The sequence below is a fragment of the Neolamprologus multifasciatus genome, chromosome 4, assembly GCF_963576455.1.
Source record: "Neolamprologus multifasciatus chromosome 4, fNeoMul1.2, whole genome shotgun sequence".
NCBI classification, from domain to species: domain Eukaryota; kingdom Metazoa; phylum Chordata; class Actinopteri; order Cichliformes; family Cichlidae; genus Neolamprologus; species Neolamprologus multifasciatus.
In genome coordinates, this window is record NC_140442.1 from 20,644,129 (window position 1) to 20,660,841 (window position 16,713).

Consider the following 16,713-nt stretch of genomic DNA (forward strand, 5'->3'; position numbering starts at 1 on the left):
GCCTCTTGAATTCCAGTAGAGGGCGATGCCACACAGTTTCTCTTTTTAACCACTACTTTAAAAAAGGCACTTTAAAGTAGATTTCTGTCTTTGTACAGACAGTCTGTTTTATGTTGTGTGTAAGAAATGTATGCGTCTGTCAGTTTGGCGATTTTTTTGAGCTAATTCAATATAAAAAGAGGACGTGATTTCATGCATATACCTTTTAGGAGTGATGGAGAGTGGGGGTTGTTTAACAATGTGCAATGTTTTTATTTCTTTTTTACTAATTATGAACTACTTACATCATGTCTCTGTGTGTGCTTAAATTTGTGTTTCTTTGTTTCCTGAAGTTACAAATGAGTAATTGTGTAAAACTGTGGATGCCCAGCTATTTCATGTGGTGACTGTGATTCGGTGTCGGGTTAAAACTCTCTGCTTCTTCATTTTCTCTTCTTTTTCTTTTCAGGACACATTGAGAGAGTGTCACCCGTCTGACGAACACTGTTTACCATATCTGCCCTGGGTTTCTCCAATTTACTTTGTCACCTTTGTGCTCATGGCCCAGTTTGTTCTGGTCAATGTGGTGGTGGCTGTTCTGATGAAACATCTAGAGGAAAGCAACAAGGTGCAGTAACTTGAGTACTATCTCTTTGGTTTTTGGCTTTTTAAATGCACAGATATTAAGTAGATATATATTTGCAGGATGCTAAAGAGGATGCAGAGATTGATGCAGAGATCGCCTTGGAAATGGATAGGGAGAGGGATCGCAGACTAAGCACAAATTCCAACAACAGCTCAGTCGGAGGGACCTATGTGGGGCCATGCTCAAATTCACCTGAAGAGGTAGGAAGACAAAACTGTGCTTATTAGCAATTGCAGCAGTATCAGCATTGTGGAACATGTTTTTTCATGTGTGCCAGTTACATTAATTCATGATAAAACAGTTTTGATACACCGTCACAATCATAACATAGTTGAACAAGTGAAGATTTTGTCCTCAAAGTTGATATGTTAGAAGAAGGAAAAATGGGCAAATGTAAGGGTTTAATTGAATTTAAGAAAGGCCAAGCTATGATTTGTAGACGACTGGGTCTCCAAAGTTGCAGCTCTTGTGGGGTGTTCTCAAAAGTGGTCCAAGGAAGGAACAGTGAACAAATCACACGGGTAGGCCTTCACTCCCCACGTGGAATCTGATCCAGCAGACGAGCTACTGTTGCATCAAATAAAACTACTGCTGACCTTTCTGCCGCCTCCCAAGGTGTGTCACTTACCTGGGGAACACCTGGCACCAGATGTACTATGGGAAGAAGGCAAGCTAGCGGAGGCAGTGTGATGTTTTAGGCAATGTCCTGCTGGGAAACCTCAGGTCCTTCCATTCATGTGGGTGTTACTTTGATATGTACCTAAGCACTATTGCAGACCATGTACAGCGTTTCATAAAAACAGTACTCCCTGATGGCTGTGGCCTCTTTTGGCAGGATAATTGGGCCTGTCAAAAAGCAACAGTGGTTCAGGAATGGTTTGAAGAGCACAAAAATAAGTTTGAGGTGTGGACTTGGCCTTCAAATTCCCCAGATCCTACTCCAATCAAGCATCTGTGGAATGCAATGGACAAACAAGTCTGATTGCTGGAGGCCCCACCTCACAACTTAGAGGACTTCAATGATCTGCTGCTAACATCTTGATTACAAACACCTCAGCACACCTTCAGGAGTCTAGTGGAGTCTATGCCTCGATGGGTCAGGGCTGTTTTGGCAGCAACAGGGGAAACTACACAATAATAGGGAGGGGGTACTAATGTTATGCCTGATCGGTGGAAATGCAATATTACTAATAAAACAAGGTATAAACATATACTTTGTTATTACATCTTACTGCTGGGTTACAGTCTTTTAACAAATATGGAAACATTTACATACATGTTTTGGGTTGTGCATAGAGCTGGCATGTAATTCAGCCTATGTTTGTCAGAGCCTGATGGAAAGATGGCAAATGATGCTCTCCTTTAACCTTTAACCTTTAAGATAACTTTAAGAGACAGTTCTTTGAATTTGTGTGTGTGTGTGTTATTTTCAGTGGTTGTCCATACACTATCTTGCACCAGAAAGATGCCACAGACATGGCATTCATATTTTTACCTGTCTCAACCTGCAACACAGACGTCAGTCATCAGAATCACGCAGCGCTCTATTCTTTCTTTGTAAAAACTGCAGCTGTTGGTTTTAGCACTGAGTGGTCTCTGTCTCCCCCTGCAGGAGGAAGAGGTGCAGTACAACAACCAGAACCTGCTGTCATCCAAGATCTCTGTATCCAGGATGCATTCTCTGCCAAATGACAGTTATATGTTTAGACCGGTGCGACCCGCCAGCGCCCCCTACCCTTTAGACGAGGTAGACCTGAGTCCCCAACACCAGCATTCAGGTAAACTAGATGTTAAATACTAAAATATTGATTGTGAGAGTAGCATCGCTTTATTATTGTGAAGTTTTGGCATTTTATTTAATCTGTGTGGTAAACAGACAGAGACACAGTTACTAAATTTGTTAACTAAACTTCACAAGGTCCAATTGAAACTAGTTAAAATAAAAGACGGAGTAATGTTTATCTCACATAGAGTCAACCTTATACCTATCCTACATAATGTTATCTTTTTTCCCTGTAGTTTCACCTTCTGTGTGTTTAAAAAAGAAGTCAGAACACAAAGAAACAATGCTCAGAACACATCTCTAAGCACTAACAAGAACTGTTTCATTTGCAGTCAGAATCTAATGGCATGTTGTGTCCAGGCTGTGGACAGGCCCAGCTCTGTCCTAAGGTACTTACTGTAGTGGATGAGTCGATACACGTGAATACCCGCAACTTTCACACAGGCTCATCTGCTCAGCTGTGAAATGGCCGAATACTAAACTAGAGTGGTCGTTGTCTTCACAGTCAAGTTGCAAAGTCAGAAAAGTGCATATGTTTAAAAATATGCAGTCATCACTTCTCTTTTGTCTTTTGGTTATAGTCTAGTTAAAAACAAAAAAATGCTGGGATGCTGTGTCCGTGATTTGATTTCATTTTCATAAACCTCATATGCAATCAAAAGCACACAGATATCGCATCAGAGATGAAAACAGAGACATTTAGTTGTCTTTTTGGGTTCTCTCTGTGTACTCCGGCTTCCTGATTTCGTCTTCTTCTTTTTTTGTTGTTGTTGCATGTTTTCACACTTAAATGTTTCAGACAGGCAGAGATAGACAAAGATAACCTGAGGAAAACAAAATGCCGTTTTTAAATGAATATTTTGTGTATTAAATGAAAGAACTCTATCTAAACCTACCTGGCCCCGTGAGCCAAAGTAACTGCCCCTCTGTTAAATCATGAATTGACAGATTAACTGCATTTTTTTTGGAAAGCTGAATTCAATTTTAGTAGCCACACTTAGGCCCGATTACTGTCAGACCTGCTGAATCAAAAAATCACTTGGAGGTGAAAATATCTCAAAAAGCAACACATCATTTCAAGATCTAAAGAAACAGCTGAGAAACAGTCATTGGCACCTGTCAGTCTGGAAAGAGCTACAAAGACATTTCTAAGGCTAGCTTAGATCCATAATCCACAAATGGTGGAAACTTGGAAGAACTGTCACTTCCAAGGGTGGCAAAACCAGTTATTAAGTTTCGGGTGTAATTACTTTTTCACACAGAGCCAAATTGATTCCTTAATAAATAAAAATAAATCATTTAAAAACTGCCTTTTGTTATTGAAAATCTGTTTGATCTAATAAGTGTTACAAATATGCAAGAAGTCAGGAATGGGGTAAGTACTTATTCACCTTTTGCACAGCATCCCAGCTTTTGTCAAAGATGTGGTGTTTTAAGAATAATGTTTTATCAAGTGACTTTACAGCTTGAACTGAAAATATCTACTTGAAATGAACTCGTTTACGCTCTGACTAACATTTGAATGTTTTATTTCTATTATATCTGCACACCCCAGTTCGGTGAGCCTTAATGCTCTCTGCTGCAGGTTCCAGAAATTTTCCTAGTTCACTGAACCTGTGTGTGCAGATCACCTGAGAGCCTGGCTACACAGTTTCACCACACAGATTGAACATCTGATGGATGTGCTCTCTTGTGCACTTGACACCTGACACATTAGAGCGCTATATTCTGTCAAGACCCTAATTTCCCTTGGCACGGCGCAGTAGAGACAAGTGAAACTGTTACTGTAACCAGGATCTAATGTGGAATTTTACATGCAGCAAGCTGGCCTTCTGCGACTATTTCCCTGGAAAGTCAGCTCGGTGCTGCTGCTCAGCATACAGTGTAACAACCTACTGTATGCGCTAATAATTTTTTTTCTTCATCCAGGAAACACTTTATTTTGATAGCACATTTTAAAAAGCAAATTTTCAGCCCAGAAAACTTCTCCAGGCTTCATATCTGAAGCTGTTATTTATGACCACATCTTCCACTTAAACTTTTATTTGAATGGCTGTTTGTAAGATCCGAATGTTCTATCATAATAAAGTGTTAGCGATGTCATACTTTGGCCATGACTCTTGAAATATAATGCTTTAAAATAACATGTGTTTCTTTATGCCCAGCTGTGCACGTGTTTTCTCCAGAAGTGCATGTGTTTCTGTCATTTTTGTGTGTGTGCCGTGTTCTATCACGTTTGACTTGATGACATATATGCTTTGCACATGTCTCCCTGCAGTCTCAGTGATGTCGGTCCACTCCCAGCCCTGTGAGAGCCACTCTCTGCTCCAGGTTCCGGACATTTCCCCCGTTCACCCTCGGTCACCTCCATCCCTGTCTCTTCCTCGCATCGCCCCGCCAACACCCAGCCCCTCACCACGGGCCCTGCATAGGCAGGTGAGAGACCCCGTTTCACGCTTATACACACACACACATACACACATTTCTTAGTCAGCAGCTTCTTATACCCATGCGTTCTGCTTTTCTGTTGCAGGTGGCGGTTAAAGTTGATTCTGTGGAGTCTCAGGGTTTTGAGCAACAGGAGAGGACCAGCTCAGTCCATCTGCCCCCCCTGTCCCCTTCACAGCTATCTCCTCATCCATCCTCCTCCTTGTCATCACCCCTGCCTGCTTCTCCCTCCTCCCCCTCCGCCTTTCCTCGCTATCGTCCTTCTCCTCTTCCTCCTCTGCTTTCTTCCCCTTCTTCTCTTCCTCCGCCGCCGTCCTCCCCTTCGCTGCTTCTCCCTCCACCTCCCTCGCCCCGCGCCCCCTTGAGGCCTGCCAGCCTCCGGAGACCAAGGCCGCCCTCCGCCATCTCCCTCTGTGACCCGGCCGACGAGGAGGTGTATCACATCACCAGCTCTGCCGGCCACAGGTGGTGGGACGGGGAGGGAGGTGGGACGGAGAGCCGGGTTAAAGTGGGCCGCAGCCACTCCCTCTCCCCGTACACCTTGCCGTCCGCCCTCGACTCCTACTCCTCCACCTCTTCTCCTCCTCCTCCTCCTCCTCCGCTGCCACCATCCTCGTCGAGGAGCGCACTGAGCCTGCTTGGAGCCGGACTGAAGGACCGGGACTTCAGGAAAGGCTTCAGCATCGACAACCAGGGCTTCCTGGACAAGCCGCCATCACTGAATGCCGGATACGCCGATGACCAGCGGCGTCACTCTATCGAGGTTTGCCTCCCGCAGGCTGGAACAACCAGCTCTAACAAACACTTCACAGAGGAGGCCTACCGGTTGGAGAAAGGCGGTCCTATGAGGGTGCAGTCTGTCAGGAGCAACCACAGAAAGAAGAAGATGAGTCCTCCATGTATATCCATTCACCCACCCTCAGAGAGGGAGCACGCTCAAACCGCCTCGCCCCCCAAATTATCTGATTGCAGCACGATGCTGAGACGCAGGACACCCTCCTACGACTTGACGCCACACATGCAGTCAAATACAAACGCCCAAGACGTGTCATCAGACGCAAACACGCAATCTCCAATGCACAGATCGCTAACGCCTGTCCACGTTCCTCTGCGAGCAAACTCGCCCACTCGGGCGCTGGCTCACTCACGACCGTCTACTCCAACACGCACTCAGACACACACCCCTCCCCACACCTACACGCCTCCACACCCACACATCCCCATCAGCCCGAACGTCTTTATCCAGCCTCACACCCCTCTTGTCCCAAGCGCTATGCCTTTTTCACAGACACGCCCTGTCTCCCCTGCTGCGGGGCACATCCCCCTCCCTCAGTTCACCTTCGACCAACCGCAGTCCAGATACATGAGCGGCCTATCAGCTGGCATATCAGACACAGACACGGCCACCTGCTCTTCCCCTTTCGACGGCAGGCTGGGAAGCGGCGCAGGATTCAGTGCAAAGAATCGGAGGACCGCCCAATAAACACCAGTCGTTTGATTCTGGAGGTGAATCTGGTTTTAAATCTCTGAGGCTGGAGCAGCGGCGCCTCGGCTAACCTCAGCAGAGATGGGGATAAGAGGTGTTTCTTTTCAGTTGTTTTTTTGTTAAGATGAATAATGAACAGACATTGATTACTCTTTCCATAGAGAAGCTGGTACAGACTTGAATAAGAGACAATGGATCCATTTGTTTTATTTTAAACCCAGCTTGAAGGACAGCAGATCCACAGCTGGAGGCTGTATCAGGCAAACAGTGCTCACTGTACACGGTGTGTCGGGGACTAATGCAGATAACACACCAGGACTAAAGCCACCTAACTCCGTAGCCAAAGTTTTTTTTCACACACTGTCCTCACCTGCGCGAGCCAATCAGGAAGCAGCGTCTGGCTGACAACCTCTGACCTTTTAACGGGAAGAGGTTTGTGAAATGCGAGCGTAAGGGGGGGAATTGTGGGATATGCAACTTCAGGTTTTCTACAGAAGTTCTGCTTGCCCCTCCTCTGCTCCTCGGATCACATTGATCAGAGCAGAACTCTGTATGTGTGCGTGTGTGCGTGTGCGAGCGTCTGAGTTCTCTTACGTGCGATTACTGTCAAATCTGTTGTTGTGGAAGTCGGCCATGTAGTTCTTACGCCTGTAAACGACAGAGAGGAGGAGCAGGGCAGAGCTGTAGTGCGTGTGTTTCTCTGTGTATCTGTGCAGTGTAAATAAAGGAAAATACTGTATTTGGTGAGGTAAAAATAGCTCTATCCATATGCACATATTTTTATAGAGATCTAAAAATGTTTTTTGCACACAAAATTTGAATTTCAACTTTGCTCGTTTCGTTTGTTCTCCTCCGTTGTCCTCTTGTGAATGTATGTCTCTTTTCAAAGAGCGAGGGAAGCCGTGAAAGAGAGCGCCCCTCTCCTCTCAGCCTGCCAGCTGAGGTCCAAGGAGAGCGGGTTTTATTTTTCTATTTTGAAAAAGAGATCGAAGAGAACAAGGGGGGGAAGCGTGTGTGTTTGTGTGTGTGTGATGTGTTTCTGTAGTTTTGTCTCAGATTTCTATGTAACCGGTGTCTAAATAGGTATCAGTCTTAAGAGTATGGGCTCAGTGATGCGAGGCATTTACAGAAAGGGCAATGTGAGTATATATTTGACTAAGATGTGCTAATTAGTTCACGCGCCCTAGCTCCACATTCAAATTTGGCCGTTATTAAATGGGCCACATCCCTGCGGGAAGTTTAAAATCCAGAAATTTCAGGGCAGGGAAAAAAATAGATTTTTTATTTGTTTTGATTCATTCAAATGAAATGAATCATGGCTTCACTGAGCCTCTCCTCTACTGCTGTTTTCAAGCTGGATCAGCTTCGACACCTGTGTTTCTGTACATCTAAAGACAACCAAACTAACTAACTTACTAAATATGTGTAGCCAGAGTGCAATAATAATATATACTTGTGGAAAATATAGTTATCATCCACATTACATAAAAACAGCCACACTCTTGTATTCATACTGTAGAACTGCTAATACGTGCTATAAACCCATTTTTTTATATGACGATTGAGAATAGCTCTCTCTCTCTGTCTGGTGTTCGTGCTTCTATAAGTACTCGTGCCCTGAGTGTGGCTGTGCTGGTGTGGGTGTGGCTGGAAGCGACGTTAGGTACTGTAGATTTCTCCAAAAGCTCAGGCCCACCCACTGATGGGGTTACTGTAAACGGAAGAGAGATCCGCACCTCTGCCGAGGACTCGACAAGCCATTTATCATTCCGCTTTTGTTTCTGTCCTCATTGACCGGCACCTCGCAACTTCAGACACATCGGTTTACTGACGCACCGGTTTGCCACATGTCACGTGGGCCATGCGTCCAGGAGCTCCATCGAGGAGCTGAACGTTTTCTTCCTTCTGTCCTGGCAGAGCACAATACGTAATTGATTCTGTTATGTGCACGGTGTGGTTTGGCACACACACACATATACACACACTCACACTTGAAGCATGCCTGTAAGCTTCATTGGTACAGATACCCTTTTCCAAGGCAGGTGGCTTGGAGGGTGTCTTTATTTTATTTTTATTTCTTGAGGGGGGGAAGGTCAGCGCAACAACATGCACAAATCCTCAGTAATCTGAGTGAAAACCAAAGTGCTCCCATATCGTATCTGTAAACACGTAAGGCTCCGTTCTTCGTGTTTGTGCAGATGAAAAGGAAAGAAAATCAACCAAACAAGTATTTATGATAGATTTGTGAAACAGCTGATCAGACAATTGCTGCAAATTTGCCCCCAGTCTGTCTCAAAGGGTACTAAATAATTAAAAACAAGGTGATTTTTTTTCTTTTTTACATTCATCAGATGCATAAATTACTTTGAAAGTTTGCAAAAACTTTTGTAAACACAGAGCCAGGAATGAAATCAATTAATAAATCTCCTACATTCTCTTTGGCTTTCCATTTTACCGAGCAGCACGTGTGTAGACAGACAGGTTTGGTGTTAAACACCTTTAGACACCGTTGAACATAGGGTCTCCTTAAAGCTACAGTTGGCAACTGTGTAATCAGGTGGAAGGGACACACACACACACACACACCAACAATCCCTGAGTAAATGTTCCCATCTTGCAAAGGCAGAATGTAAAGCTCCTATAGGTCTTTTGGTGCCAGTCCTCGTTGAGCTCTGACACACAGGAGTATAAAGCTCACTGAATGACGTCGCACACGGCCACAGTTAGTCATTCCCCTGCTTCAAATCCTTTTTTAAAAAAAATAATCATTTTTGTGTGCTTGAACACGCTGCTTCGTCTCGTTTCCTGTCCTTTTCCTGCACAACACCGTCAGCAACGGGAGGTTTTAGGTTTTCTGAAGAAAACCCTCTTCTCTAAACGGTATCGCCGTATTAATCGACACGGTTCGGTAGAGTGACTGTATAATTGTTCTTACGATTTTGCAGATCTTTGGATCTGAGTATTTAAATCCTGTTTTTGAGGAAACAGTTTTGACTATTGCATGTTTTGGTTTAAAAAGAAGACGCAGAAGAAGAAAAAAATAACTTTTGGGAAAGAATCATCTGGATGTTTTAGAGATTTTGATATTTGCATTTTCAGATGTTTCCATTTGTAGATCGACTACCTAATTGCACTGGGCTCTTAATAATTGGTATCTGATAAAATACTGATTAGACGACCCTATTCGTTATTGTCCAATGCAGTACTGGGTGGTTATTTACAGTGTGAGAACAGAGCTCCACTTTATACAGTTTTATATAGAGAAATGGAAACCTGGTTGGTTCTGTTTTCTTAAGAACCAACATTATTTAATGTTGACATGAACTTTTTTTTTCCACTTCTCCTCCAGGTAATCTAAACATAGTAGAACACTGGTGATGGTGAAAATATTTATCTGATGTATATTTTATGTAGGAGTAGCCTCAGCCCTGATGCTCTGTAAAGGACTGATCAGCGTAGTGGTTCATTTTCTTAACTAATATTGAGCTGGTCCGGTGAAGGCGATCGCGCTCCTCACACGGCTGAACCTAGAGAGCAGCAGAAGGTTCAAACTGTGATAGAACTTGACTTTGATGAATCAGAAGCCTTGTTTTCTCTTTCCTTCCTTCCTTCCTTACAACCCTTCAGCGACTGACCCAAGCACCCCCACCCCAAACCCCCCCTCAAGCCTTACAAGAAGGGGAGGAGGTGCATGTGTACTGTCTGTCAGAGGAGAGTCAATGTGTCTGCAATAATAAGCCCCGCCCCCCTCGCCATTACTCCTCAAACGGGGGAAAAGGGGAGGGGACAGGGATGGTGTTTAAAGGCTCGACACGCAGTTGGACTCTGTTGTATCGTTGATAATTAATGTGCGATGACCAACCATTGTCCTGAAGGATGTTTTCCTGTCAATTAAAAAACTGCATTTTTAAAAAATTCCTGACAGTTTTGTTTGTTTGTTTTTTTTTTTCTTCTGTTCATTGTGCTTATTTGCCCTTTAATAAATGTGTGTGGGCATGAGAGCCGCACCAATAAATAATCCAGACACAAGTTTTAGCTCATGTTACATTTATCAGTGTGTGTGTGTGTGTGTGTGTGTGTGGTTAGAGTGGGGACTTGAAAAGATTTAAGCTTTAACCTAAAATAATACAAATAACAAGAACATGCCACCTACTTTTTTTTAAGGTGGCATTTTTCTTAGTCTTCTTTCCCAATGACAGCTGGGATGCACTCTGAAGTTGATAAGGATTAAGAAGTCTTTCATAAAAGAGGCTATCAGCCTTTACAATATGATACATCTATTTAGCTGAGAGGCATCTACCAGATATTATTATAATAGGGGATAAAGGAAGTATTTCTCATCTAATCTCTGGATGGATGGATAATATACAGTATTGTGAAATCTTGAGCTTCCCCTCATATCATAAGGAGCCAGACTTGCAAGGCAGACAGATATTTTTTCTTTCTTTTTATAAGTGGTCTTGACTACTATAATTCTCTGCCTTTCTGGAGATCTTGCAAAGTTTTTCTTTGGACATTGGCTGCTTTTCCACTCATTTAAGTCCAGTCCTTGTACCTGACCATTTTTCTGAGGAATTTTCTTTTTTAATTTATCTTTAGTCTTTCGTAAAGAAAGGTAACAGGGAGAAGAGGCAGAGTTGTGCCTAACTGCATATGAACTGGACAGAAAATCAGAGTCAACAGTGATGTCAGTTCAATCCAAAATGACATTTTTGGTCATACAGAGGAGGTAGGGAGAGAGGTACAACAGCAAGAGCAAAGTATTTTAAAAAATATGGATGGCTCAAGACTTTTAACACTGTTGTGTTAAATATAGAATTAAAGAATCTTTAAAGGAAATATTAAGTATTAAGGTCACATTTGTGAAGACTGTGACTTAGTGATGTTCAGCAAGACACAATCCACCAGTGGCAAAACACAACACATGTTGTTCCTTGGATCTGCTGAGCCACTCGCTCCACACACCAAAACCTTCTTTTCTGTGATTTCTGACAACTTACATTCTTTTTTTGTGTAAAGTGCAGCTTCAGAACATAATTATAAAGGTGAAAAACCAAAGTAGTGCACTTATTTGGTCAAAGGTTTTAACCCAGTGACTACTGGGTTAAAACAAGCTATTCCATCTTATTATTGCTTTAACAAATCCTATACAAATGTGCAAATTTACAAATGGTGTTTCAAGACAATGCATGCTTTTTTCCCGTTGTTGCTCTTTTTAAGGTTCTTTTAATACTCAATAATTCTTTTATGGACACACTCCTTTACTCTATTATTTTTCCCTCTGCAGGAAGAAACTTGACCGCTACTTGAGCACTGGCAGCCAGCAGAGGCAAATCTTTTAATAAACACATATTGATCCTGTTGTTACACACCACAGTGTGGTTGCTGTGCAGAAAGTACAATCTATTACTGTTTCACAGACTGTGATTAAAACCTTACTTAACTTGAGTGACATATTCTAAGTTCTACCGTCCATGATGCTCTGTAACAAAGTATCACAACCACTAGATGGCACTGTTTGATTGTAAAATGAGGAATCGGAGGCTTTTCATACAAGGATGGACCAAAACATTAAAACCGCCTCCCTAATAACTTGTTGGCAGTGCAGCTCTCATCCTTCGGAGCACAGCCACAAGACCTGTGGGGGTGTCTCGGGACCCTGGCATTGGATTATTTGAATCCTATGAGTTACAAGATGGGGCCTTCAGGGATCGGTCTTCTTCTGACTTAACAAGTCCATAAGTACCAGTGAATCCTAGTTTACGATGCATGGCACTAGCAGAGGGTTTGCAGCTGTCCTTATTAGGAGACAAACAGAAGAACAAATGATAGTGTGCAGACAATCTATCAGGACTACAATGAGACATGGTCGGAATAGTAAAGTGTGCTTCTCCGTCTGTGAAGTTGGACATCTGCACCCGAAACACTGCAATCTGATCAAAAGGGAAACAGCAATCCATTATTCCAAGACATGCTGATCTTTGTGCATAATGCTGCAGACTAATGAGCCCAATCTCACCTCCAAACTTTGCAAGATCTCATTTAAATATGACCAAGGAGTGCTGACCTTAATGCGCTTTCTCCCACATTCATCTGACATCAAGCTTTCTGGAAGTTTTTGGAAGCGCTTGAAGAGAGCCGACGGAAATGGCAAGGAGCCGATAAAATACTTGCAGATTAAATGTTCAACTTAAATTGTTGAACTGATGTCGATGATTTTGGACACTATTTGCCCCCCTTTGCTTTTGATAAAAATATTAAAGGAGTGTTTCTTGACTAAGAGAGCATTACCGAGACCAAAAACTGCAGGAAAATTTATCCAATCTGTCAACATTTTGATGTCTTTGAGTTCAAATGCTCTGATTCTGAAGAGATTTGACAGCCTGATATAATTAACCATTCCTCTCACATAGTTTTGCTGCAACATTTTCCCTTTGTAAACCTTCGAGACACCACTAGATGGTGCTGCTGAACATTAGCTGTCAGTGGGAAAATGTGAGGATAACCTCTAAAGCTGCAAGAGTGTGTGCACATATTACAGTGTGTGTATGTGTCTTTACGTGTGTGTGTGTTTGTGTGTAATATGTTTTTGTAAGAAGTAAAGGTCAGGATGACAGATTCACAGGAAAAAAGAAAATCAAAAGCCTCCGCCCCGCCTTCCAAGACGCAAACAGCAGCGCCTGCTAACAGCTTGTCTTTTAGAGTGCCAGTTATATTTATTTTGATTATTTATGTAAACCTTTATGTAGCCCCGAAAGACTCAATTTTAATTTATTGCCTGTTTCTAATAAAATCAGCTCTGGGCTTTTTTTTTGTTCGTTTCAGCCAGCTCTGCCTTTTGATGTGTTAACAGACAGATTCTGGGTTTGGATGCAGCTCTGCATCTCCACGATTGAAATTAGCCAGTTTAAGCTGCATTCAAAGACTCCCTTTGCCTGCGACCATTTAAAGACGCATCTCTCCTTCTGGCTTATGGTCTCTTTGAAGCATGTTTTAAAAGGCAGCCTTGCAGATACTTTCGCATCTGTCTCCATATGTCCCTGCACTTACCTGCTCTTCAAACAAGTCAGTCACCTGGCACTAGTCTGCTGTCAGCCAGGCAGGTTTCTATCTTCACAGCGCCATGAAACATCCGCTATCTGCTTTTAATTGGATATCTACATTTGGTTGTTCAGCAAAAGAGGCTTGGTTGTACCACTCTTCAAAAAGTTCCTTCCTTCAGCACCTGCTTATTTTCGGTGTGAAGCAGATTTGTCAGGTGGTGAGATGACAACTTCTGTCTGTTGAGACACGAGTAATATATGCACAAAAGAAATGTGGCATCCAGGGAAGCAGTTAGATCAGCTGGATTTAAATCCAGTTGCAGTAAGAAACTTGCTGATGTTGCTGGTGGGTGTTGCGGGTGGGTTGAATGAGGGTAATATATATGTACACACACACACACACACACACACACACACACACACACACACACTCAGAGATATTACTGTGATTACAGTGAGGTACACGTGCAAAGTACCATGAGGTCTCTACATGCTAGCTTTAGCTGCTGACACTTAGCTCCATGGCAAATAAGTACACTATATGCCCGGGTAATTTTTTTTTTACTGTTTTGTACCTGCTTACATGCAGATATACATGTTTCTTCACAGTCTCTAGACTTTTGCTAGGTGGACTGCATTACAGTGAGTGGGCTGGCCTGTTTACCCCTACTAGACCTGCTCGTTTTAGGGGACCCTTTTACACCCTTCTGTGGTGTAACGAAGTAATAACAACTCCTTCAGTAATACAATATATTGCCAAAAGTATTCACTCACCCATCCAAATCATTGAATTCAGGTGTTCCAATCACTTCTGTGGCCCCAGGTGTGTAAAGTCAAGCACCTATGTGTGCAGACTGCTTCTACAAACATTTGGATGGATCGCTCTCAGGAGATCGATGAGCTTCAGCTCAGCGTGGTACTGTCATAGGTCCAGTCATTAAATTTCTTCACTACTAAATATTCCATGGTCAGCTATTAGTGGTATTACAACAAAGTGGAAGTGATTGGAGATGACAGTAACTCAGCCACAAAGTGGTAGGTCACGTAAAAAGGTCAGCATACACTGAAGCACAGAACACACAGAGGCCAGCGACTTTCTGAGTCAAGTGTTACATACTGACAAACTTCATGTCAGATTAGCTGAAGACCAGTGTGTAGAGAGCTTCATGGAATGGGTTTCTATGGCCGAGCAGCCGCATCCAAGCTTTACATCATCAAGCACAATTCAAAGCATCGGATGCAGTTTTGTAAAGCACGCCACCACTGGACTCTAGAGACGTGTTCTCTGGAGCTACAAATCATGCTTCATTGTCTGGCAATCTGATGGACAAGTCTGGATTTGGCTATTGCCAGGGGAATGGCACTTGTGTAACTGCATTGTGCCAAGTGTAAAGTTTGGTGGAGTGGGGATTATGGTGTGGGGCTGTCTGTCAAGGCTTGGCTCCTTAGTTCCAGTGAAACTTTATGTAAACACCAGTGCACAAAGCAAGTTCCATAAAGACATGGATGAGTGGGTTTGCTGTGGAAGAACCTGAATGTCCTTCCCAGACTCCTGATCTCAGCCTGATAGAACACAGTCTGTGATGAGTTAGCGCATTGACTGCGAATCAGGATCATCCAACATCAGCGTCTGATCACACAAATGTGCTTCTGGAAGAATGCTCAGAAATTTCCACAATCACAAGGGAGGGCCGACATCATATTAACCCTATGGATTAAGAACGGGATGTGACATATGCGTGTGAAGGCTGATGAGTAAATGCTTTTTGGCAATACAATGTATGTAACATTAGAGACAGGGGCACACATGATACACTGAGCATTTCTTGTTCACTCATCTCTTTTCACTCTGTTTATACACCTGTTACTGAGTAGAAGCAGTTTTAATGTTTTATTCTGTCTTTTATTGGTCTGGTTTTATAAACATGGTTTATCCATGTTTGTATGTTTTTTAAATGATTTTATTTTAAGGTTGGTTTTTTTTTTTGTAGTTCCTACCCACGTCATAATCAAAGCACACTGCATAAAAAAATGAGAGGTAAGTCAACAGGAGTCACAGAGCCCAGGCGGTCAGCAGAGGAGTCGCAGAGCATGCACAGAAGTGGCACAAGCATGAAGACCGCAGAGCTTCACCAGAGCAGCAGGCTGGAGAAGCCAGACAGATACTAAGGAGATTGGCCCTGGAAGTGTCTGCAGAACTGGTGTTGGATATGGTGGAGGAGTTGTATCGAGTAAGGCCTTTCTCAGTGAGATACAACCAATGAAAATGAGGGATTTCTGTGATAGTTGGTGCTAGAACATCTATTTCAAGACTGTTGCACGTGTCATACATTTTATATACATGTGGGACTTTTAGCTTGGTTTTGGTTTTAGTTTTTATTATTATAAATAAATGTTATCTGCTACTCTTGACTTTTGTACTCCTTGGCCATGACCGCTATTTATTTTATTTATTTATTTGTTTTTAGCTGCTCTCCACCTGATCAAAAAGGACCTCCCTCTTCCTTCTCCGTTTCCCTCATTACCCACCACTATTGTATTTAATCATTAGAAATTAAATCAGTTTGACTCCAGCTCTATTGTGTGTCCTTTGTCCCGTGTCTCTTCGTTCTGATTGCCGGGGCTTCTTTCTATTATTGGAGGGTATTTCTTTACCCTAAAATGTAAAGTGCCTTGAGTTGACTATTGTTGTGAATTGGTGCTATATAGATAAAACTGAATTGAGCACAACAATAGTCTCAATTGAACATTTCTATAAGACCCTTGTGCTTTTAATTAGAAGTCATGATAATCATCGAATAAATAACCTTAATCATCGATCACTGTGCGGCTCTGAGGAAGATCATTTCTAGTCCAACAAGTGCTGATACTTCAAATCAGACATTTTAGACCTCTCTATTGTTACAAACTGAAAATATAAGTTCATTTGACCATTTATCAAAATATATTTAATTTATAGTTGAATGATGAATATTAGTGAAGGTCTAGCCTCTCAGCTTTGATGTGACGAGAAACAGCAGGGAAATTTCCAGCCTCAGTATTCGAAGGAAACTGGATATATAAACATGAATAAGATATCAATTTGTCAAGAATACTTTGCAGGCAGTGGCCATCCTGAGTCCTGACTTAACATCCTATCCCAAAAGACTGTGCTTCCCATCTGGCTACTCTTTTCCAGGGCTTTTCCTGAAGATGTGTCTTCAGTCCCATTGAGTTTGAGATCTGGTGAGTTGCTCACCCAGGTAAAAATAATAAACCTGCTTTCCAGTTTGGGTCATTGTCCTTCTGTGCTGTGCCATCCAGAGAACTGAGCAAAAAGTAAAAAATT

General features: G+C 42.7%; 1 protein-coding gene across 4 annotated transcripts in view; it reads left to right on the top strand.

Moving 5' to 3' along the window:
* The window catches only part of cacna1ha (calcium channel, voltage-dependent, T type, alpha 1H subunit a), a 130,476-nt gene extending 120,219 nt beyond the window's left edge, over window positions 1-10,257 (top strand). For 2 of the 4 annotated variants that reach the window (XM_085158157.1, XM_085158158.1), the window contains exons 34-38: window positions 449-607; window positions 685-825; window positions 2,238-2,403; window positions 4,687-4,844; window positions 4,942-10,257. In XM_085158157.1, the coding sequence (XP_085014283.1) occupies window positions 449-607; window positions 685-825; window positions 2,238-2,403; window positions 4,687-4,844; window positions 4,942-6,339 (2,022 nt within the window). In that variant the 3' untranslated portion in view covers window positions 6,340-10,257. Of the gene's footprint in view, window positions 1-448; window positions 608-684; window positions 826-2,237; window positions 2,404-2,740; window positions 4,845-4,941 lie in introns of those variants that run through there. The other 2 variants (XM_085158160.1, XM_085158159.1) reach the window with 2 other exon arrangements.
* The last annotated feature ends 6,456 nt before the right edge of the window (window positions 10,258-16,713 follow it).